The following is a 24,018-nucleotide window of genomic DNA, read 5'->3' on the forward strand; positions in this document are numbered from 1 at the left end:
CAATGCATTGCCCTACTACCTACTGGATGGACTGTGCTGCTAGAGTGTGACACTACTATTACTACCTACTGGATGGACTGTGCTGCTAGAGTGTGACACTACTACTACCTACTGGATGGACTGTGCTGCTAGAGTGTGACACTACTACTACTACCTACTGGATGGACTGTGCTGCTAGAGTGTGACACTACTACTACTACCTACTGGATGGACTGTGCTGCTAGAGTGTGACACTACTACCTACTGGATGGACTGTGCTGCTAGAGTGTGACACTACTACTACTACTGCCTACTGGATGGACTGTGCTGCTAGAGTGTGACACTACTACCTACTGGATGGACTGTGCTGCTAGAGTGTGACACTACTACTACTACCTACTGGATGGACTGTGCTGCTAGAGTGTGACACTACTACTACTACTACCTACTGGATGGACTGTGCTGCTAGAGTGTGACACTACTACTACTACTGCCTACTGGATGGACTGTGCTGCTAGAGTGTGACACTACTACTACTACCTACTGGATGGACTGTGCTGCTAGAGTGTGACACTACTACTACTACCTACTGGGTGGACTGTGTTACTAGAGTGTGACACTACTACTACTACTGGATGGACTGTGCTGCTAGAGTGTGACACTACTACTACTACCTACTGGATGGACTGTGCTGCTAGAGTGTGACACTACTACTACCTACTGGATGGACTGTGCTGCTAGAGTGTGACACTACTACTGCCTACTGGATGGACTGTGCTGCTAGAGTGTGACACTACTACCTACTGGATGGACTGTGCTGCTAGAGTGTGACACTACTACTACTACCTACTGGATGGACTGTGTTGCTAGAGTGTGAATTAGTTAGTCCTAGTTGTAAATCCTACCCTAATTACCTGCAGTCGTTGGCTTATAACAAGTGCTGCATCACTCTTCAGGTGATCCACACTAACTGATAGACTGGATTTGAGAGCATGAGTCATAGTTCAATAGACACTATGGTCCGACAACACTAAGAAGGTGACTGTTGGTTACGTTGACAACATCATGTGGTCTGTCAGTCACTAGACTGGAGTTGAACAGTTAGTTGACGTGAAGCAGCTAAACAAACAACATATATGGGCATTGTTTATTTTTATTATCGTCAACACTTTTATAGACAAAAATAAAAATCTATTTGACCGACATTACATCACTGTTGTAGTGTCTAAAGCTGGATCCGCGGCTCCTCTTCAGCTGATAGGGCTGTATGCTTTGGAGACAGTTGACCACAAACTCACACGTCACAGAACCTTTGGTCTTAATTGGTTCAGACTGTAAACTGTTGCAGATGTGGTACGTCCATGGTAGAATTGGAAGTCTTTCGGGCGAGTTGATTGCAGGACAGAGGCTAAAGGAGAGGGTATAGGATGGGAGAGGGCACACTAGAGGGCATCCATGCCAGAAATGTACCACTTTAAAATGGAGATAGCCCTCAATGGCGCTAGCCATGCTGTCCCAGTTGGTAAAACAGCAAATGGGGGTGGGCCCTCTTTGCAACTCAATGGGTGCACCGTGGAAGATTTTTTGAAAGCCCCAAGGCAGGAAATCAGAGCAGCACTTGATAATGTTGTGCGTGTTTGAGTTTCACAACATTGCAGTCAGTCTGCCAGAATCACTGATCTAAATAGCATCCTAAATAATTCTGATTCTGTGCTTTGCCTTGGTCAAACGGATTCCCTGAAACACAGTTTTTCTCGCTGGTTTTATCGTCTTGTGACTGCAGACTTGTAGACTGACATGATAGAGTACAGCCCATACAGTCACCAATATAATTTGTTCTTAACTGACTTGCCTAGTAAAATAAAGGTAAAACAAATAAATAAAAAAATAAAATAAAATACATAGAGTCAGAGGGTTAGAACAGGTGTAGTCAACTCTGACCCTACGAGGACCTGATGCTTTTCTGTTCCACCTGATAATTCATTGCACAAACCTGGTGTCCCAGGTCTAAATCAGTCCCTGATAAGAGGCGAACAATGAAGAAAATGCAGTGGAACTGGCTTCGAGGTCCAGAGTTGAATTTGACGGGATTGGAACATTTCAAATGGCCCGTGTAGTACGCTCCCCTCGCAAACAATGTTGATCTCTTGCTTTTCCCTCATGTTGATGTCTTACAACTATCTAGTACTGTGATACTACTGAATGATCCCACATAGTGGACAACTGATGTTTTCCTGTCTTTGTTATATTTAATTCAAATTAGCTATATCATCTGTAGCGGGACCAGACATTGGCCCTGCTAGACTACTCTTTAAATACATCCTCCAGGTAATCACTGATCTGACACGCATGGTTGCTTACATCAGTCATGTCAAATCAGGGATTACTTCAAGGAAGGGAAGAAGGATCGTATTGCATTGTAAGATAATGACAACAGGGCCATTTGGGCCACTCTGGGCTACTCAAACAGGGCCATTTGGGCTACTCTGGGCTACTCAAACAGGGCCATTTGGGCTACTCTGGGCTACTCAAACAGGGCCATTTGGGTTACTCTGGGCTACTCAAACAGGGCCATTTGGGCTACTCTGGGCTACTCAAACAGGGCCATTTGGGCTACTCTGGGCTACTCAAACAGGGCCATTTGGGCTACTCTGGGCTACTCAAACAGGGCCATTTGGGCTACTCTGGGCTACTCAAACAGGGCCATTTGGGCTACTCAAACAGGGCCATTTGGGCTACTCAAACAGGGCCATTTGGGCTACTCAAACAGGGCCATTTGGGCTACTCTTGGCTACTCAAACAGGGCCATTTGGGCTACTCAAACAGGGCCATTTGGGCTACTCTGGCTACTCAAACAGGGCCATTTGGGCAACTCAAACAGGGCCATTTGGGCTACTCTGGTCTGGTATTCTACACCATTAATTTGGGCATTTTGGAAGCTGATTCGTGTCCTCTTTGGAAGCAGTGAGTATGTTTGGGAGCAGTGTTGGATAATCATTGTACTGATACACTGTTGTTAAAGACAACAGTAAACATCACAACAAAGACATATTGATGTGAAAAGCTGCCTTTATTCAGGCATCCAGATAATAATTTAAGGACCGCTATACAGAATCTGATGTTTTTTTATAGGCTGTGTGAGTGACCAAAATTAGCAGATTTTATTAAGTATTCGCTGTTGTTGATGTTGGCAATGTCACTTGGAAAAAAACTATATTTAGGTAACCAATGTTTTTTTTGGAAAACAAATCAAATATAATAAAATAAACACAAAGAAACTTTCTACACATTTTCACTCTTTGCCAAAACAAAACAAAGAAGTGGGAACGGCCTCTCCTTTGCCGCTAAAGTAGAAAAGAGAGTAGTGAAAATGTTCCCCAGTCAGTCTGTGTAATGTATCGTTGTTGGTTGAGCTGTGAACCCAGGTGGGAACCAGGTCCTCCCTCTCTCCTTCTCCCTCCACCCCTCCACGGGCTTCAGGGGTCGTTAGGAGGTCGCGCCAGGTTAGTACTCCCAGAGACAGGAGGGGTCCACGGTAGCAGCGTCGCCCTTCAGCGTGCCGCTGTCCCCACGCAGGTACTTGCCGTTCTTGCCCTTGATGCCCACCCGCCCGTGCTCCAGGAACTCCAGGAAGAAGTCCTCAGGCTTGTCTCCGTCTGAGCACACCAGGCCGCTGCGGGAGACATACCAGAACTTTCCACCTACGCCTGAGTGGAGATGGACAACGTTATTGTTAGTTAGAGATAAAGAGTGACATACTTGGTTTGGTGTACTTTGTAGTAATACTGATAGAACTATGCCACATTTTACTCTAAGACAGTAGAACACATGCAGATAGAACATTTACACATACATGGTACATGAAGACATGCACACAAATGCAAACATGCATCCATGCAAGCACACACACACACACACACACACACACACACACACACAAACACTGACTTTTTATGTGGTAGGCGCCATCGCTGAAAAGCAGTAAGAAGATGTCATAGACGGATCGGTTGGCATCCAGCGTGTTGGAGCTCTTGTGATGACACACAAAACCGTTCTCCCCTCGCAGGATCAACATGGGCCGATTAATGAGCTTCATCAGGAAGAGCTCATCATCACCTGCAACACAACGACAGGAAGGTAGAATAACAATAATGACAATAATAATAATGACAACAACAATAATTATAATAACAATAATAAAATAATGACAACAATAATAACGACAACAACAATAATAACAATAATAATAAAATAATAACAACAATAATAATGACAATAAAATAATAACAACAATAATAATACAATATTAACAATAATAACAATAATCATAATGACAATAATAATAATGACAATAAAATAATAACAATAAAAGAATGACAATAATGACAATAATAATAATAATAAAATAATGACAATAATGACAATAATAATAATAAAATAATGACAATGATAATCATGACAATAAAATAATAACAATAATAATAATGACAATAAAATAATAACAATAATGACAATAAAATAATAACAATAATAACAAACAACAATAATAACAATAATAATAATGACAACAACAATAATAACAATAAATAATAATGACAAAATTAATAATAATTTGGTGGGTGCTTATATTTGTCCTATTTCTGACATCTAAGAGTGTGTTAATACACATATGTGAATTGGAACCCACTGGGCACAGACGTCAGTTCAACATCTATTTTTGACTTACATTAGGTTGACTAATATGAATTCAACTTGAAATCAACAAAAAAATGTCACCATGACATTGAATTTAGTTTAAAAGTTGAAAAAAAAATGACAAAATACATTTACGTTGACGACTTTTTGCAAATCCAATCAGTTTCCCCCATGCTGATTCCCATGCTGATTCCCATGCTGATTCCCATGCTGATTCCCATGCTGATCCCCATGCTGATTCCCATGCTGATTCCCATGCTGATTCCCATGCTGATTCCCATGCTGATTCCCATGCTGATTCCCATGCTGATTCCCCATGCTGATCCCCATGCTGATTCCCATGCTGATCCCCATGCTGATTCCCATGCTGATTCCCATGCTGATTCCCATGCTGATTCCCATGCTGATTCAACGTCATCACCTTGATTTGTTGTTGTTGAAATGATGTGGAAACAACGTTGATTCAGCCGTGTTTTGCCCAGTGGGAAACTAGGTTTTTGCATATCCCAACTCCCCCTGACAGTGGGGTCATGGCCAGGTGAGGCTTTAATAGCACATGTCCTTTTGACAGAAACGGACTGTCCATAGTACGGTAGGGACATAGGGCGGTGGGGACATAGGGCGGTAGGGACATGGTAGGGACATAGGGCGGTGGGGACATAGGGCGGTAGGGACATGGTAGGGACATAGGGCGGTAGGGACATGGTAGGGACATAGGGCGGGTGGAAAATAGGGCTATAGGGCGGACATAGGGGGGTAGTGACATAAAGGGGTAGGGCAGGTGGGACATAGAGGGTAGAGACGTAGGGCGGTAGAGACATGGGGCGGGTGGGACATGGGGCTGTAGAGACATGGGGGGGATGGGACATAGAGCCGGTGGGACATAAAGCGGGTGGGATATAGGGGGTAGAGACATGGGACAGTAGAGACATAGGGCGGTAGAGACATGGGGCGGTAGAGACATGGGGCGGTAGGGACATGGGGCGGTAGAGACATAGGGCGGTAGGGACATGGGGCGGTAGGGACATGGGGCGTGTCGTAGCTGAATCAGAATTAGTTAGGTAACATTGATAAATAAGATTTTATTTACTTTCATAATATGCTTATGTGAGATACTTGTCATTAGGATGTCTTCTTTTGGACTATACTGTTGGCAGTTGCATTTTCCTCTCTCTTCTCTAGGGAAAATCACTTGGGGCCCAGCGAGGGGAGAGGTCAGGCTTGTCTTTTACATGTCTGGTAATAGGCAGAATATCAGAAAGGGAGAAGTCAGGTTTGAACATTGTCTTCATAATGAATATATCTGTGAAACCATGTGAAGGGCTCCACTATGTCTGTACTCCAGTCACTCCCTCCTTTTCCCATTGAGTGTCTGGAACCATTTTATGTCCCCTCTGATGTTGCCCTTCTCTTGACCTAGTATATGACCTAGAGACTCACTCTCCTCTGTGAGCTTGTCCAGGAGGGATTGTATGTGAGATGGGAGTATCTAGAATTGACAAGTGATATATGCCATTGGATGAGGTAATGTTTTGGTAATATGAAGTACCAAGAACAAGAAGTAGAACCTCGTCTAAGAGACCAAACTGAACAATAATTTATAGCTAATGCTATCTGGCTATGGAATACTCCTCTTTCAAGTAAAATACCCTTTGTGAAGTTCCTAAGATCTATGGTTCGTCATTGTGAGTTGAGAGGGGTGTATCTTGGCTCTAAAAGATGAAGTATTCTTTTGTAAGCTCTCTCAGAATTAATTTATAGACACTGAATTGATCTGAGAGTCACAGGGCTATGGTGAAGCTCATATAATTAAAGATGAAGTTTAAATAACTCTGACTGGTGTGTGGTTTGCTCTCTCATCATTTGGTAATGCAGGAAATTGCCACGACAGGCGGTAGATACATGGGACGGTAGAGACATAGGGCGGGTGGGACATAGGGCGGGTGGGACATAGGGCGGTAGAGACATAGGGCGGGTGGGACATAGGGCGGTAGAGACATAGGGCGGACATGGGGCGGTAGAGACATAGGGCGGGTGGGACATAGGGCGGTAGAGACATAGGGTGGGTGGGACATAGGGCGGGTGGGACATAGGGCGGTAGAGACATAGGGCGGTAGAGACATAGGGCGGGTGGGACATAGGGCGGTAGAGACATAGGGCGGGTGGGACATAGGGTGGTAGAGACATAGGGCGGACATGGGGCGGTAGAGACATAGGGCGGGTGGGACATAGGGCGGTAGAGACATAGGGCGGTAGGGACATAGGGCGGTAGGGACATAGGACGGGTGGGACATAGGGCGGTAGAGACATAGGGCGGTAGGGACATAGGGCGGTAGGGACATAGGACGGGTGGGACAGAACGGTAGAGACATGGGGTGGACATAGGGCGGTAGGGACATGGGGCGGTAGGGACATAGGACGGGTGGGACATAGGGCGGTAGGGACATGGGGTGGACATAGGGCGGCTGAGACATGGGGCGGGAGAGACATGGGGCGGGAGAGACATGGGGCGGGTAAGGCCAAATGCCAGATGGGACTCTGGATTTTAGCCCTGTGGACCTGTCAGAATTATATTTTTTGAGCTAGTATTTTCTATTTGTATTATCTATTTGTATTATGGATCCCCATTAGCTGTTGCCAAAGCAGCAGCTCCTCTTCCTGGGGTCCAGCAAAATTAAGGCAGTTTATACCATTTTAAAACATTATAATACATTCACAGATTTCACAACACACTGTGTGCCCTCAGGCCCCTACTCCACCACTACCACATATCTACAGTACTAAATCCATGTGTATGTGTAGTGCGTATGTTATTGTGTGTGTGTGTGTGTGTAGTGTGTAGTGTGTGTGTGTGTGTGTAGTGTGTAGTGTGTGTGTGTGTGTGTGTGTGTGTGTGTGTGTGTGTGTGTGTGTGTGTGTGTGTGTGTGTGTGTGTGTGTCTGTGCCAATGTTTGTGTTGCTTCACGGTCCTCGCTGTTCCATAAGGTGTTTTTTCATCAGTTTTTGAAATCTAATTTTACTGCTTGTGTCAGTTACTTTATGTGGAATAGAGTTCCATGTAGTCATGACTCTATGTAGTACTGTGGAATAGAGTTCCATGTAGTCATGGCTCTATGTAGTTCTGTGGAATAGAGTTCCATGTAGTCATGGCTCTATGTAGTACTGTGTGCCTCCCATAGTCTGTTCTGGACTTGGGGACTGTGAAGAGACCTCTTGTGGCATGTCTTGTAGGGTATGCATGGGTGTCCGAGCTGTGTGCCAGTAGTTTAGACAGACAGCTCAGTGCATTCAACATGTCAATACCTCTCATAAATACATTTAGTGATGAAGTCAATCTCTCCTCCACTTTCAGCGGGGGGAGAGTTTGACATGCATATTATTAAAATTAGCTCTCTGTGTACATCCAAGGGCCAGCCATGCCGCCCTGTTCTAAGCCAATTGCAATTTTCCTAAGTCCTTTTTTGTAATGGGGCCCTAAAGGAAATAAATGGGCCAGTGAGAGAAATTCCCAGGCTGATGTCTGGTCCTTCCCTGTCCTTTGATCACCATCGATCTTCTATTCTTCTTCTCTTTCGTCCTCTGATCACATGCCAATTCTCTTTACACGTGACACGTGCTCATTCGTCCCTCAGTCGTGTTGAGCACATTCCATGTGACACATTCAATGTGATCTCTATGCTACCTGAATCACATCAGAGATGTGGATCTCGAAGCACTTACCTACGGAATCGCTGACGGCTGAAAGCTGCCCATTCTTTTTGGTGCACACGTACTTCCCATTGCTTGCCTTCAGTGCTACACTGCGACCGAGCCATTCAATGTCAAACATTGTGTTGGCCTCCCTGTGGTTGTCCGGATAAGGGGATGAAAGAGAAGAAGGAAAAGAGGGGGGGGGGGGGGGGGGGGGGGGGGGGGGGGGGGTTAAGTTGAAAATAATTTAATGGAAGGTTGTTTAAATCTAGTATAATTGTTTAAACCTAAGTGTTTTGATGTATGCCCTCAGAAGCGACATTACATAGAACTGTTCATATCCTCTGGTTGCAGATCTGTTTAGTAGAGGTGTTTCCCTGTCCATTCTTCATGCACCCTAAACTGTGGCACATATTTGTTCTATTCCAGAACAAGAACACTAAGATTAAATTAATTTGGTTTATTCGTTGACAAGTTCAATCAGGTGTGCTTGTTCTGACAAAACAACATCTGAATGTCCAACAGATAATGTTAGCATGTTAGCAAGAATGTCCAACAGATAATGTTAGCATGTTAGCAAGAATGTCCAACAGATAACGTTAGCATGTTAGCAAGAATGCCCAACAGATAATGTTAGCATGTTAGCAAGAATGTCCAACAGATAATGTTAGCATGTTAGCAAGAATGTCCAACAGATAATGTTAGCATGTTAGCAAGAATGTCCAACAGATAATGTTAGCATGTTAGCAAGAATGTTCAACAGATAATGTTAGCATGTTAGCAAGAATGTCCAACAGATCATGTTAGCATGTTAGCAAGAATGTCCAACGGATAATGTTAGCATGTTAGCAAGAATGTCCAACAGATGATGTTAGCATGTTAGCAAGAATGTCCAAAAGAATGAATTGGGAAGCCGTCTGTAGCCAACTCTATGGTGTGCATTCTCATGACAAACTAGTGAGTGTAAAATAGATCTACTTACACCTCCGTGGCTGTGGACTGGATCCCTCCGTGGGAGACCAGTGTCCAGTAGTTACCGCCGTTGGTCCTAAACATGCACTTCTTGCTCTCCTTATCAATCTCCATCTGGAAGGTCTCCATGTCTGTCTCCACATCCTGGTTGGCTGAGATGCTCACACCTATAATGATACAACACAACAAACTTAATTGCTCCATTATACAGAGACAACAAAACTTTATTGATCCATTATACAGAGACAACAACAAAAGGGAAATAAAAGAGAAAAAGACAGTTGAGATAAGAATGCCATGGCTCGGAGTCGAAGGGCATTACAATGACGATGATTACAAGCTCTTCTCACAAGCCATTTACACTCAAAGGTGATTTGCAGGAGAACCATGGACACAGCAGTGATGTGACAGCTCATTAAAGAACTGTCTGTCTCTCGTCTCTTCTTCTCTAGTGTTACACAGCTCAGGGACTCACAGCACAAAACCTGGTCAGAAGACAGTGCTATTCTTATATCCCGGGCCTTGTCTAAATGGGCTGTGTGGTTAAGGTTAGGTACGCTAGATCATGTCTCGTAGGCCAAAGCTTTAGACATCCTATTCATTTAGGATGATGAGTTCTTCCTTATAGAGCTTCTCTGAAAGCTGACTATTCTGAAGTATATCTCTCTCTTTTTAAAGGAGTAGGGCACCGAGCTCCACCGACCTAGACTGGATATAAAGTATCAGAGAAAAACAGGGTAGGTTCACACACAAAGTCAACAGATTTATGATCCTTTTCATTTAGTGATTTTAATGTATTTGTTTTTTAAATCTCTTGCACTTCTGTATCATCCAACCCCAAATATGAGCTCCTTCCAATCATCCACATTTCTTCCCTTGATACAAGCCCACATCTTTTAAATCACTTCCACTCATAAATGCACTCTGCTCCTTTATAGTGCAGGACTGTCAGGACAGAACATTGCCAACGTGTCATGTTAAACAGTACAATAGTCCTGGTCTTCTCGGTGTGTAACTCTGCAAGTATACCCTCATGTTGTGAGCAGGGGGGATATTACAGTATGCAACCACCGCTACTGCAGGACTGTGAGCTCATAAAACACACACAGTACCTAAATAAAAAATGATGAGGACATAAACACATTGCACCAACAATCTGAATGTGAATTACCGAGGCAACGCCGCTGCAACCTTGTCTCAGAGGAAAACGTGTTAAATTTGACCAAAATCCGTGCCTCTATTTAGAATGATAGGTTACTTTACATTGGCCTACAATGTAACAGCAGCCATACAATATAACATAATACGAATTGTAGGACGTATAGTATCCTACGTCTTGATCGCTTTAACCAGTTTAGCACAGTATGATATATTATCTTCAACTGCTGTACTGTAGTACGTTAGGGGTCAGGGTTAGGAGTTGGGTCATAGGGTTAAGGTCAGGGTTAGGAGTTGGGTCATAGGGTTAAGGTTAGGAGTTGGGTTATAGGGTCAAGGTTAGGAGTTGAGTTATAGGGTTAAGGTTAGGAGTTGGGTTATAGGGTTAAGGTTAGGAGTTGGGTCATAGGGTTAAGGTCAGGGTTAAGGAGTTGGGTTATAGGGTTAAGGTTAGGAGTTGGGTCATAGGGTTAAGGTTAGGAGTTGGGTTATATGGTTAAGGTCAGGGTTGGGAGTTGGGTTATAGGGTTAAGGTCAGGGTTAGGAGTTGGGTCATAGGGTTAAGGTAAGGGTTGGGAGTTGGGTCATAGGGTTAAGGTTAGGATTAGGAGTTGAGTTATAGGGTTAAGGTCAGGGTTAGGAGTTGGGTCATAGGGTTAAGGTCAGGGTTAGGAGTTGGGTCATAGGGTTAAGGTTAGGAGTTGGGTTATAGGGTTAAGGTCAGGGTTAGGAGTTAGGTTATAGGGTTAGGAGTTGGGTTATAGGGTTAAGGTCAGGGTTGGGAGTTGGGTCATAGGGTTAAGGTTAGGAGTTGGGTTATAGGGTTAAGGTCAGGGTTAGGAGTTGGGTTATAGGGTTAGGAGTTGGGTTATAGGGTTAAGGTCAGGGTTGGGAGTTGGGTTATAGGGTTAGGAGTTGGGTTATAGGGTTAAGGTCAGGGTTAGGAGTTGGGTCATAGGGTTAAGGTTAGGAGTCGGGTTATAGGGTTAAGGTCAGGGTTAAGAGTTGGGTTATAGGGTTAGGAGTTGGGTTATAGGGTTAAGGTCAGGGTTGGGAGTTAGGTTATAGGGTTACGGTCAGGGTTAGGAGTTGGGTCATAGGGTTAAGGTCAGGGTTAGGAGTTGGGTCATAGGGTTAAGGTAAGGGTTGGGAGTTGGGTCATAGGGTTAAGGTTAGGATTAGGAGTTGAGTTATAGGGTTAAGGTCAGGGTTAGGAGTTGGGTCATAGGGTTAAGGTCAGGGTTAGGAGTTGGGTCATAGGGTTAAGGTTAGGGTTAGGAGTTGGGTCATAGGGTTAAGGTCAGGGTTAGCTAACATGCGAAGTAGTTTCAAAGTAGCTAAAATGGTGTAAGTAGTTGCAAAGTTGCTAATTAGCTAAAATACTAAAGTTGTCTGTGATGAGATTCAAACACCCAACATTTGGGTTGCTACAGTGCCTTGCGAAAGTATTCGGCCCCCTTGAACTTTGCAACCTTTTGCCACATTTCAGGCTTTGGGAAGCCCCACTGGTTGTAATAAGGTTGTAACGTAATAAAATGTGGAAAAAGTAAAGGGTTATCAATACTTTCGAATGCACTGTATAATACGTTTTGCTCTGAGACCAGGCTGGATCACTATAGAGTTCAGCTGTATAATATTCTATAGGTTTTGGGATCAGCTGTATAATATTTTATAGGTTTTGGGTTCAGCTGTATAATATTCTATAGGTTTTGGGTTCAGCTGTATAATATTCTATAGGTTTTGGGTTCAGCTGTATAGTGTGTTATTTGTTTTGGGTTCAGCTGTATAATTTGTTATTGGTCTGGTGCATGAAAGGGGCAGGAGTTTTTCCTGACTACGTGACCTGGTCAGGAAAAACTCTGGTTTCTATGTATAGCCTAAAACTCTGGGCCATAGATATAGCCTAAAACTATGGCCATAGATATAGCCTAAAACTCTGGGCCATAGATATAGCCTAAAACTCTGGCCATAAGATATAGCCTAAAACTCTGGGCCATAGATACAGCCTATAACTCTGGGCCATAGATATAGCCTAAAACTCTGGGCCATAAATATAGTCTAAAACTCTGGGCCATAGATAAAGCCTAAAACTCTGGGCCATAGATAAAGCCTAAAACTCTGGGCCATAGATATAGCCTAAAACTCTGGGCCATAGATAAAGCCTAAAACTCTGGGCCATAGATAAAGCCTAAAACCCTGGGCCATAGATAAAGCCTAAAACCCTGGGCCATAGATAAAGCCTAAAACTCTGGGCCATAGATAAAGCCTAAAACCCTGGGCCATAGATAAAGCCTAAAACCCTGGGCCATAGATAAAGTCTAAAACTAGGACCAGGAGTTATCTTCTAATTAGGTAATGTGGACAGGAAAAACTCCTGGCCTCTATACAAAGCATGCATTTCCTCCTGATTTGGGATCTCCCTGAGGTTTGAACGTCCAAAGAGGAAGTCCCAGGATGTGAGAGGACCAGGGTGGTGTTCATTAGGCACTAAACGGGATAAAACTGAATGAAACATTGCATTGCATGCCCTAATGAACACGACCATAGGAGAGGTGGTGTGAGAGTTGACCTTGGCACCGCCTTGCCCCGAGGTATCCCGCTGCTCGGATGAGCCTGTCATTTGCACGTCCTGTCTTATCCTGCCAGTTTATCTCACACAGCAGATTACACGTGTCCCGAGGTGACCGCAAGTTGTGACACTTACATTGTGATAAAAAAAAAATATTAAACTAACATGTCTGGTTGTGTTGTGACAGACGAAGCAGTGCACATGCGGGATTAGGTTCTGGGTGCCACGATGACATGTTGGGTAACACAGGTACTGTAGGCCTATGTACAGCGCCTTCAGAAATGATCCCCACCCCTCAACATATTCCACAATTTGTTATGTTACAGCCTGAATTTGACATGCATCAAACATTTTCTCACCCATCTACACACAATACACCATATTGACTAAGTGAAAACATGTTTTTGACATTTTTCAAATGTATTGAAAATGAAATACAGAATTATCTAATTTACATAAGTATTCACATCCCTGAGTCAATTCTTTGTAGAAGCATGTTTGGCAGCGATTACAGCTGTGAGGCTTTCTGGTTAAGTCTCTAAGTGCTTTCCACACCTGGATTGTGCACCATTTTGTATTTATTTATTTGATTTAACCAGGTAGGCCAGTTGAGAACAAGTTCTCATTTACAACTGTAACCTGGCCAAGATAAAGCATAGCAGTACGACGAAAACAACAGCACAGAGTTACACATAAACAAATGTACAGTCAATAACACAAAACAAAAGAAAATTGAAAGATCTATGTACAGTGTGTGCAAATGTAGAAGAGTAGGGAGGTAGGTAATAAATAGGCCATAGAGGCGAAAATATTACAATTTAATATTAATACTGGAATTATATACTGTATGTGCAGATGATGATGTGCAAGTAGAGATACTGAGGTGCAAAAGAGGGTAAGTAATAATATGGGGATGAGGTAGTCGGTTGTGCTACTTACAGACTGGCTGTGTACAGGTATAGTGATCGGTAAGCTGATCTGACAGCTGATGCTTAAAGTTAGAGAGGGAGATGTAAGACTCCAGCTTCAGAGATTCTTGCAATTCGCTCCAGTCATTGGCAGCAGAGAACTGTAAGGAGAGGCGGCCAAAGGAAGTGTTGGCTTTGGGGATGACCAGTGCAATATACCTGCTGGGGCGCGTGCTACAGGTGGGTGTTGCTACCAGTGAGCTGAGATAAGGCAGGGCTTTACCTAGCAAAGACTTATAGATGACCTGGAGCCAGTGGGTTTGGCAGTGGATATGTAGTGAGGGCCAGCCAACGAGAGCATAGAGGTCGCAGTGGTGGGTAGTGTATGGGGCTTTGGTGATAAAAATGGATGGCACTGTGATAGACTACATCCAGTTTGCTGAGTAGAGTGTTGGGATTGGTAGGATAGTCAGTTTTACGAGGGTATGTTTGGCGGAATGAGTGAAGGAGGCTTTGTTTGCGAAATAGGAAGCCGATTCTAGATTTAATTTGGGATTGGAGATGCGAGTCTGGAAGGACAGTTTACAATCTAACCAGACACCTAGGTATTTGTAGTTGTCCACATATTCTAAGTCAGAACCGTCCAGAGTAGTGATGCTAGTCAGCGGGAGGGTGCGGGCAGCGATCGGTTGAAGAGTGTGCACTTAGTTTTACTAGCATTTAAAAGCAGTTGGAGGCCACGGAAGGAGTGTTGTATGACGTTGAAGCTTGTTTGAAGATTTGTTCACCAGTAGCATTAATCTTTTCAAAATTCTTCAAGCTCTGTCAAATTGGTTGTTGGTCATTGCTAGACAGGTCTTGTCATAGATTTTTTTGTAGATTTATGTCAAAACTGTAACTCGGCCACTCAGGAACATTCACTGTCTTCTTGATAAGCATCTCCAGTGTAGATTTGGCCTTGTGTTTTGTGGTATTGTCCTGCTGAAAGGTAAATTAATCTTCTAGTGTCTGGTAGAAAGCACTCTAAGGCAAGTTTTCCTCTAGGATTTTGCCTGTGCTTACCTCCATTCCGTTTCGTTTTATCATGAAAAACTCCCCAGTTCTTAACGATTACAAGCATACCCATAACATGATGCAGCCACCACTATGCTTCAAAATATGGAGAGTGATACTCCGTAATGTGTTGTATTGGATTTGCCCCAAATAAAACACTTTTGTACTCAGGCAAAAAATGTATATTGCCATATTTTCTTGGCAGTATAACTTTAATGCTTTAGTGCCTTGTTGCTTTAGTGCCTTGTTGCTTTAGTGCCTTGTTGCTTTAGTGCCTTGTTGCTTTAGTGCCTTAGTGTGGAGAAACAATGTTGTTGATCCATCTGCACTTTTCTCTAATCACAGCCATTAAACTCTGTGACTGTTTTAACGTCACCACCTCATGGTGAAATTCCTGAGCGGTTTCCTTCCTCTCTGGCAACTGAGTTAGGAAGGACGCCTGTATCTTTGTAGTGACTGGGTGTATTGATACACCATCCAAAGTGTAATTAATAACGTCACTTTGCTCAAAGGGATATTCAATGTCTACTTTTTATATTTTTACTAATCTACCAATAGGTGCCCTTCTTTGTGAGGCATTGGAAAACCTCCCTGGTCTTTGTGGTTTAATCTATGTTTGAAATGCAATGCTCGAGTGAGGGACCTGACAGATGTATGTATGGGGTACAGAAATGACACAGTCATTCAAAAATCATGTTAAACATTATTATTGCACACAGAGTGATTCCATGCTCATGTGACTTGTTTAGCACATTTTTACTCCTGAACTTATTTAGGCATGCATTACAAAGGGGTTGAATACTTATTGACTCAACACATTTCAGCGTTTAATTTTAAATTAATTTGTAAACATTTCAAAAAACATAATTCCACTTTGACATTATGGGGTGTTGTGTGTAGGCCACTGACAAAATAATCTCAATATAATCCATCTTAAATTCCGCCGGTAACACAACAACATGTGGAAAAAGTCAAGGGGAGTGAATACTTTCTGAAGGCTCTGTATGTGTGTGTTTGTGTCCCCGCAGTTCCTTCAGATGTTTCCAGGTGTTTGCCAGTGTCTCCGCAGTTCCTTCAGATGTTTCCAGGTGTTTGCCAGTGTCCCTGCAGTTCCTTCAGATGTTTCCAGGTGTTTGCCAGTGTCCCCGCAGTTCCTTCAGATGTTTCCAGGTGTTTGCCAGTGTCCCCGCAGTTCCTTCAGATGTTTCCAGGTGTTTGCCAGTGTCCCCGCAGTTCCTTCAGATGTTTCCAGGTGTTTGCCAGTGTCTCCGCAGTTCCTTCAGATGTTTCCAGGTGTTTGCCAGTGTCCCCGCAGTTCCTTCAGATGTTTCCAGGTGTTTGCCAGTGTCCCCGCAGTTCCTTCAGATGTTTCCAGGTGTTTGCCAGTGTCTCCGCAGTTCCTTCAGATGTTTCCAGGTGTTTGCCAGTGTCCCTGCAGTTCCTTCAGATGTTTCCAGGTGTTTGCCAGTGTCTCCGCAGTTCCTTCAGATGTTTCCAGGTGTTTGCCAGTGTCCCTGCAGTTCCTTCAGATGTTTCCAGGTGTTTGCCAGTGTCCCCGCAGTTCCTTCAGATGTTTCCAGGTGTTTGCCAGTGTCCCCGCAGTTCCTTCAGATGTTTCCAGGTGTTTGCCAGTGTCCCCGCAGTTCCTTCAGATGTTTCCAGGTGTTTGCCAGTGTCCCCGCAGTTCCTTCAGATGTTTCCAGGTGTTTGTGTCCCCGCAGTTCCTTCAGAAGTTTCCAGGTGTTTGCCAGTGTCCCCGCAGTTCCTTCAGATGTTTCCAGGTGTTTGCCAGTATCCCCGCAGTTCCTTCAGATCTTTCCAGGTGTTTGCCAGTGTCCCCGCAGTTCCTTCAGATCTTTCCAGACATGGGTTCTAATCATTTCTGTTTGAAAGCTTTTAAATGCTTTGAGTGTTTGATTGAGTCTGCCTTGAGTACCAGATGGGCAGGGTTTGTACTTTTGCTTAAGCTTAATCAAGCGCAGCCCAAAGTATTTGATAGAAAATAAATACTGAATCCTGCTCTTGCTTTTCACCACTGACCCCTCACGCCACCCATAGTGGTGCAATATCACTGTGTAATAGAGATATCTCCCGATGTGGTACTGTAGGGAAGCACAGCTACTGCAACAGTTCTAGAAATACTCAAATGAAGGACTGGAAATGTATTTGGAGAAACCTGATGCGACCAAATAACTGTTGGGAATGGCCCATCATCCAAAAGGCATAGATATTGACTGAGGATACAAATATGTTTGAAAAGCACAGCATTCACAATAGAAAACAAGTAAGCACCAATGACATCATTAAAGATGCACTCCAGGATCGTAAGCACAATAACATATCATACATATCATACGATTTTCACAATGTATATGTATATAAATTATATAAATTGTTTGCAGGATGTAACTTATTATACGAAATGGATGACGTAGTACACAATTTGATGACGTAGTACACAATTTGATGACGTAGTACACAAAATCGGGGCCCACTTTTGGCTCGTGAGCACCACTTAAAACTACTGGCTGAAATGATACAGAAGTTTGAGAGTGCATCTTTAATGAAGGCTATATATAGCTGAGCTTTCAAAGTATAAAATATAGTCATTTTCTAAATGTTGCAACATTACAAACTGAAGCCTTCACTTTAGAGCATTATTCAATCAAGTCTAGTGTTAAATTACATCATCAAAACTAGGAGTGGGGGAGAATATTTGCCGTAAAATGAGATGCATGAGATACCCTACACACTGACATTAAAGATTGTCCTACACACATCCCGTAGGGACTGACATTAAAGATTGTCCTACACACATCCCGTAGGGACTGACATTAAAGATTGTCCTACACACATCCCGTAGGGACTGACATTAAAGATTGTCCTACACACATCCCGTAGGGACTGACATTAAAGATTGTCCTACACATATCCCGTAGGGACTGACATTAAGGGTTGTCCTAGGGACTGACATTAAGGGTTGTCCTATGCACATCCCGTAGGGACTGACATTAAAGATTGTCCTACACATATCCCGTAGGGACTGACATTAAGGGTTGTCCTAGGGACTGACATTAAGGGTTGTCCCATGCACATCCCGTAGGGACTGACATTAAGGGTTGTCCTAGGGACTGACATTAAGTTTAAAATCTATATTTTTACTAATTAAACATTAAGGGTTTTCCCATACACATCCCGTAGGGACTGACATGAAGGGTTTTCCCATACACATCCCATAGGGAATGTCCTTGAATGGCCCAGCCTGAGCCGGGACTTGAACCCGATCGAACATCTCTGAAGAGACCTGAAAATAGCTGTGCAGCGACGATCCCCATCCAACGTGACTGAGCTTAAGAGGATCTGGAGAGAAGAATGGGACAAACTCGCCAAATACAGGTGTGCCAAGCTTGTACCCAAGAAGAATTGAGGCTGTAATCGCTGCTAAAGGTGCTACAACAAAGTACTGAGTAAATGGTTTGAATACTTATGTAAATGTATTTTTATTTTTATAAATGTATTTTTAAAAAATTTGCTAATATTTCAACAAATCTGTTTTTGCTTTGTAGATTGATGAGTAAAAAAAACAATTTTAGAATAAGGTTGTAACGTAACAAAATGTGGAAAAGTCAAGGGGGCTGAATACTTTCCGAATGCACTGTAAATAGCAGATTGTGTCTGCTGGAGTTCAAATTAGATACCACAGAAATATCCCTCAACCTTTCTCTTAAGCCTGTTACCACCCTAATCCCATACACACACCCCTCCACCCATCCTGCTCATTCGCCTGCAGTAATTCCCTCGGTGCAAATCTGCACCACAGGGCCCACTAAGCAGCTTGCTGGTGCCTGCCTCGTTCCTAAAACAAATGTTGGGGGAGAGGAGACACCAGTGGTGTATTCATTCGTGCACATTGTAGCAAAACGAAAATGAGAGTTTCTTAGTGGATAAGTTCAGATTAGTCTCTCCCAGTTTCGTCCCGTTTGCTTCAGTCTGTTTCCTAGTGAATACACCCCATGCAAAAACACTCCTCTTCAGAGAGACCAAGCACAAGATTATGGGCTGAGTTGCCATATTGGACATTTTGAAAAGCCACTTGTTGAACATTTTAACCAAAGGAACAGTAGAATGAACTGGGGATAATATTGAGTGCTATTTTTTTGCGATCAAATATACTATTTCATGCCTGATCAATATTTGAGCCAGTAGTCTACATACATTATTTTATAAATCTATTTTTATTTTTTTATTTAACCTTAATTTAACAAGTCAGTTAAGAACAAATTATTATTTACAATGACGGCCTACCCAAGCCAAACCTGGATGACGCTGGGCCAATGCCTTAGACCACTGTACTATTTCATATTTATTTTGTTGATCTGTAAAATCATCCTGAACTCGTACAATTTAAAATCACATTTACCTCTACATTTTTACCAAATCGTAAGAAATAGCATACCAGGGGAGGCCTGTGCAGGGTAGGGAGGGAAGAATGCATCTCCCTAGTAAATTTGGGAGAAATTGTAATGAATAAAACCTATATAAAAATCATTTTGGTACTTGTAGGTTATGTCATTGTGAATGTAGTTGTGGCAGGGTGACACCCTCACTGAATGACGCCTTACAAGTCTTTGTTTGGAACTTCATCCAAACCTGTGACCAGAAACAGCCAAAGTCCCTTCAGTCTCTTTCTAACCTGTCCTCCTTGCCTGCTGGCCTGTCTCTAGGTATGTCACTGTCAGCAGAGGAGATCTCTCCACCTTCATTCCTCTCTCAGGGAAAGCCTCTGCCGAGAGCTAATGATGGGTGTGGGTAACTGATCAGTCTGACTAGTTCTCCTATTTTAACTGCTCTCTCACTGCCTGTCCAGACTAATGGATGACTTCCTCTACCTGCCACAATCAAACAACCTCAGCCCCCATTACAATTACAACCACTCACTCTCCTCACTCTCACTCCACAGATAAAGCATCAGGTAGTTTCAGTTTGATAATAGAATGGTTGTGATCCTGAAATGCACATTGATAGGAATTAGTTAATAGCACCAGCAGGACCCCTCTGCCTCCCTGGAGTCATCAGCCTGCGCTCTGCCTAATCTCTTCTATGGAACACACAGTGGAAATGACAAAGCCCATTACCATGACGACCCGGATGACACGCGTAATGGCGTCCAATGGCTGACTGACCATATGCACCGTGCAGAGCGAGGAGACAAGCATGGCTGCCCTTCAGTTGTACCGTACTTGACACTTGTCACATGCTTTCACAATGTTCTTTCTGAACATTTCCAGGAGAGGGTCTCTGACAATCTTTTTGGATCCCCTAATTGATGACTTTATTTCTGATTCTCGTTGAGTAGAGAACCTTCCCCTATGTGGGCTAACATTCCTAGTGGGCTGCTACACTGCATGCTTAATGTATTTTGAGATATGTCTCAATGCTCACTTGAGTGAATGGTTTCTGAAATTGACAAATATGACTGAACTGACAGAGACAGACCCACGGGCTTCACTAAGGGTGTAGAGCAGAGGAGGCTGATGAGGCGAGGACAGCTCATAATAATGTCTGGAATGGTATCAAACACATGGTTTCTATATGGTTGATACCATTCCATTGACTCCATTCCAGCCATTACTATGAGCCGTCCTCTCCTCAGCCGTCACACTGGAGCAGAGCAGCACCCAAGACCATGCCATCATCCTGTCGCGCCGAGACACATTTTCTGATTCTAATTGTTGAGATGTAAGGAGTCTTTCAACAGCATGAACTTTTCATCTAATTGCTAAGGAGTGTAACTAAAGACAAAGTGAGCTTCAGCACTGAGCTAACTAATGGTGATTCTATTGGACTGCCATTTGCTTGTGATAGAACCAACCAACCTCTACAGGGAAATTATGCAAACGTGAACATTTTCCTACTTGGAATTTCTTGACGTCAACTATAACGCATGAAGTGTGGATTTGCAGGTCAATTACACTGGAGGTTGATCTGTGCCGAGCACAGTACAATAAGACTTATTATTTTCTGAACCAAATGGATTTGTACTCTACTCTTCTCTGTGTGTTTAATGTCATGTCAGGTTTGTAGCAATTAAAAGCGTTGAACAAAAAATAAAAAATACTTTCAGCAATTCTAAAGCTCCCTGAGAATGTCACTTGTTTTTTTCCCAATGGGTTCACAGCTGGCCTACCTACTCTATTTTCTCCATCCTGTTCCTTTCTCAAAATAGAGCAGGCAGAACCTCCCTGGTTAGTCCGTTTGCCGTCCAAATGGAAAATAGAAAGCCGTTTAGAACATTAGTTTCCTCCGTTCTGGGTGGATTCCAAGGAAAGTATAGCAGGTCAATTTGATAGCAATCTCCTGGGAACCCTACTGTGAGCCTAATGGGGTTCTGCTGACATTATTCTTTTCAATTCTTCTGCAGCTAGATGTGCACCTTCAGAGAGGATATTGAATGTATCACCCAAGACATTTCCAACCCCAAATATTGTCCAAACATCAAATTAGTTCAAAGTTTTCATCTCAGTAGAGACTATACAAAAACACTTAAATAATGTGCATTACAGCAATAAATATATACATTGGCTGGATAATTACCTTGTTTGACGGAGACAAATCTTTTGTTGGCTGCCTGGAAAATGACTTGTGGGTGGCTCTCCTCTAGATCAAACAGCTCATCCTTGCCAGGCTTGGAGCACCTGCCTGAGCGCAGCGTGCCGGTCGGGCCCATGGGTGTCAGGTACTTCCCATCGCAGTCCTTGAAGGCCAGCTTGCCTGACTTGAGCTCCAGGGTGAAGCTGGTGGTGGGGGTGTTCTCTTTGACCAGCTTCCCGTCGTTGCTGAGGAAGCGGCTGTCACACGTCTTCAGGAAGTACTTTCCTTCCAGGTATACCAGGGTGACCAGGGAGTCCGAGCCCCAGGGGATGTTGCTGTCCACCGAGATCTCTCCTTCCCTGGCAAACAGGTGGGCGTAGCGTTTGCGCGCAACACTGAGCAGGCTAGATTGCGGATGGAGGGCCAGGTGGACGGCCCACAGCTCGGGCTCCCCGATGGCCTGGGCGAAGCAGGACAGGTAGTCAGCCGAGCCTCCGAAGAAGCGCAGGTATGTCTCCGACTGCAGCGCCCAGCGGCCGTCCGACTGGGCCACGATCAGGAAGCGGCAGCCAGGCGAGTCGGGCTGCTCTGCCCCGCAGCTCACCTTACCATCCTTGTCGGAGGCCAGGTAGCGGCCCAGATGGCTGCGAAGGAACACTACCTGGGTGTCCTGGTCCTCTTGCTCCAGAGTCCAGATCTGCTTCTTCTTCATGCTGGAGGCCGAGGCGTTCACCTTGAAGCCGAAGGCCTCGGCCGTTAGGTAACGGCTCTCGTGGTTGATGAGGCCAAACTGCAGCTTCAAGGCTTTGTTAATTCCGTTCGTGGGCATCGTCGATCCGTTGTCCATAGACACACACACACACACGCAGAGGTCTGGAGTGGAAAGCTAGGATGAACGAGGGGGAGGGTAGAGGGGGAAGTGTTCCCCTTTCTCTTCTCTCCAGGCGCAAAATTTCCCTGCTTTAACAACCTCCTTCTGTCTAAATGCTTGACTTCCTCTCTCTCTTCCCCCAGAGGGTTTGCACAGGCGCTTGCTCTCTGTTACCTAATCAGCCAGGATTAAAATCAGCAGGACACAGGACCTCAATCCAACGAGCCGCTGACGTCACATACCAGTGCACTAAACCCACCTCTCCCTCTCCTCTTGCCTTCATTCTCTTCCTACAAATACACTTTATCTCACGCCTTTTTTTATTTCACACTCTCTCTATCACTCACAATGACACTCTCATTTCTCAGCCTTAAGTCTCTTCAGGCTGGCTCTCCATCACATAGTTAGGCCTGTGTATACTGGAAACACATCCAGCATGGGGATTACCCCAGCACTGATCTCCTGGTGAGCCACAGCCTAATTGGAAAACGTCCAGTCGAGTAAAGGTGCTCTTCGTCTCCCTCTCTCTCTCTCCAGATTCTCATCTCTTTCCTTTCCCCTGCTCAAACAGGTTTTTATCTGAAAGATTGGGTTTTACAGGGACAATGTATTGTACAATAGTCACCATTTGAATCGCCAGATTTCCCTAATTCAAATAAGCTTTCTCTTGTGTACACACAATGTTAACAGGAGGGGATTTGAATATGTCCACAAAGCCCTCTTTCACTTCTTTCCTTTCTTCCTTTTGTTTAAATTAACTGGGAGAGTGTGCCTTGAGTCATACTATGCCTTGAGTTGACTTGATTGATTAACTTGAATTTACAGTACAGTTCGGGAATTTATCAGGTTCAAGAGTGTGAGTCATTTATTGATCAAAACAGAACCGTGTTTGTTCTAACACCCATCAACTACTGCAGGAGATTCAAGAGAACAAGATTTAATATATAATATATAAATAATATATAATATATAAATATCCCTTCTTTAGTTTAACACTGGCTACTTACCTCAGACCACTCTCCCCTGACAGTCTACTGCTAAACCCAGACCACTCTCCCCTGACAGTCTACTACTAACCCAAAACCACTCTGCCCTGACAGTCTACTGCTAACCCCAGACCACTCTCCCCTGACAGTCTACTGCTAACCCCAGACCACTCTCCCCTGACAGTCTACTACTAACCCCAGACCACTCTCCCCTGACAGTCTACTGCTAAACCCAGACCACTCTCCCCTGACAGTCTACTACTAACCCCAGACCACTCTCCCCTGACAGTCTACTGCTAAACCCAGACCACTCTCCCCTGACAGTCTACTACTAACCCCAGACCACTCTCCCCTGACAGTCTACTACTAACCCAATACCACGCTGCCCTGACAGTCTACTGCTAACCCCAGACCACTCTCCCCTGACAGTCTACTGCTAACCCCAGACCACTCTCCCCTGACAGTCTACTGCTAACCCCAGACCACTCTCCCCTGACAGTCTACTGCTAACCCCAGACCACTCTCCCCTGACAGTCTACTACTAAC

The 24,018-nt window shown here is 44.0% G+C and overlaps 1 protein-coding gene across 1 annotated transcript; it reads right to left on the reverse strand.

The window, feature by feature from the left end:
* Window positions 1–2,496: 2,496 nt before the first annotated feature.
* LOC110487151 (fascin-2-like) lies at window positions 2,497–22,735 on the reverse strand. Its single transcript, XM_021559074.2, has 5 exons — window positions 21,619–22,735; window positions 9,347–9,503; window positions 8,395–8,516; window positions 3,928–4,095; window positions 2,497–3,686 (listed from the first exon to the last, which is right to left on the reverse strand). The coding sequence occupies exons 1-5, from the start codon at window positions 22,460–22,462 to the stop codon at window positions 3,484–3,486; spliced, it is 1,494 nt and encodes a 497-aa protein (XP_021414749.2). The 5' UTR covers window positions 22,463–22,735; the 3' UTR covers window positions 2,497–3,483.
* Window positions 22,736–24,018: the final 1,283 nt, after the last annotated feature.

This window comes from Oncorhynchus mykiss, chromosome 13, assembly GCF_013265735.2.
Source record: "Oncorhynchus mykiss isolate Arlee chromosome 13, USDA_OmykA_1.1, whole genome shotgun sequence".
In the NCBI taxonomy this organism is placed as follows: Eukaryota; Metazoa; Chordata; class Actinopteri; order Salmoniformes; family Salmonidae; genus Oncorhynchus; species Oncorhynchus mykiss.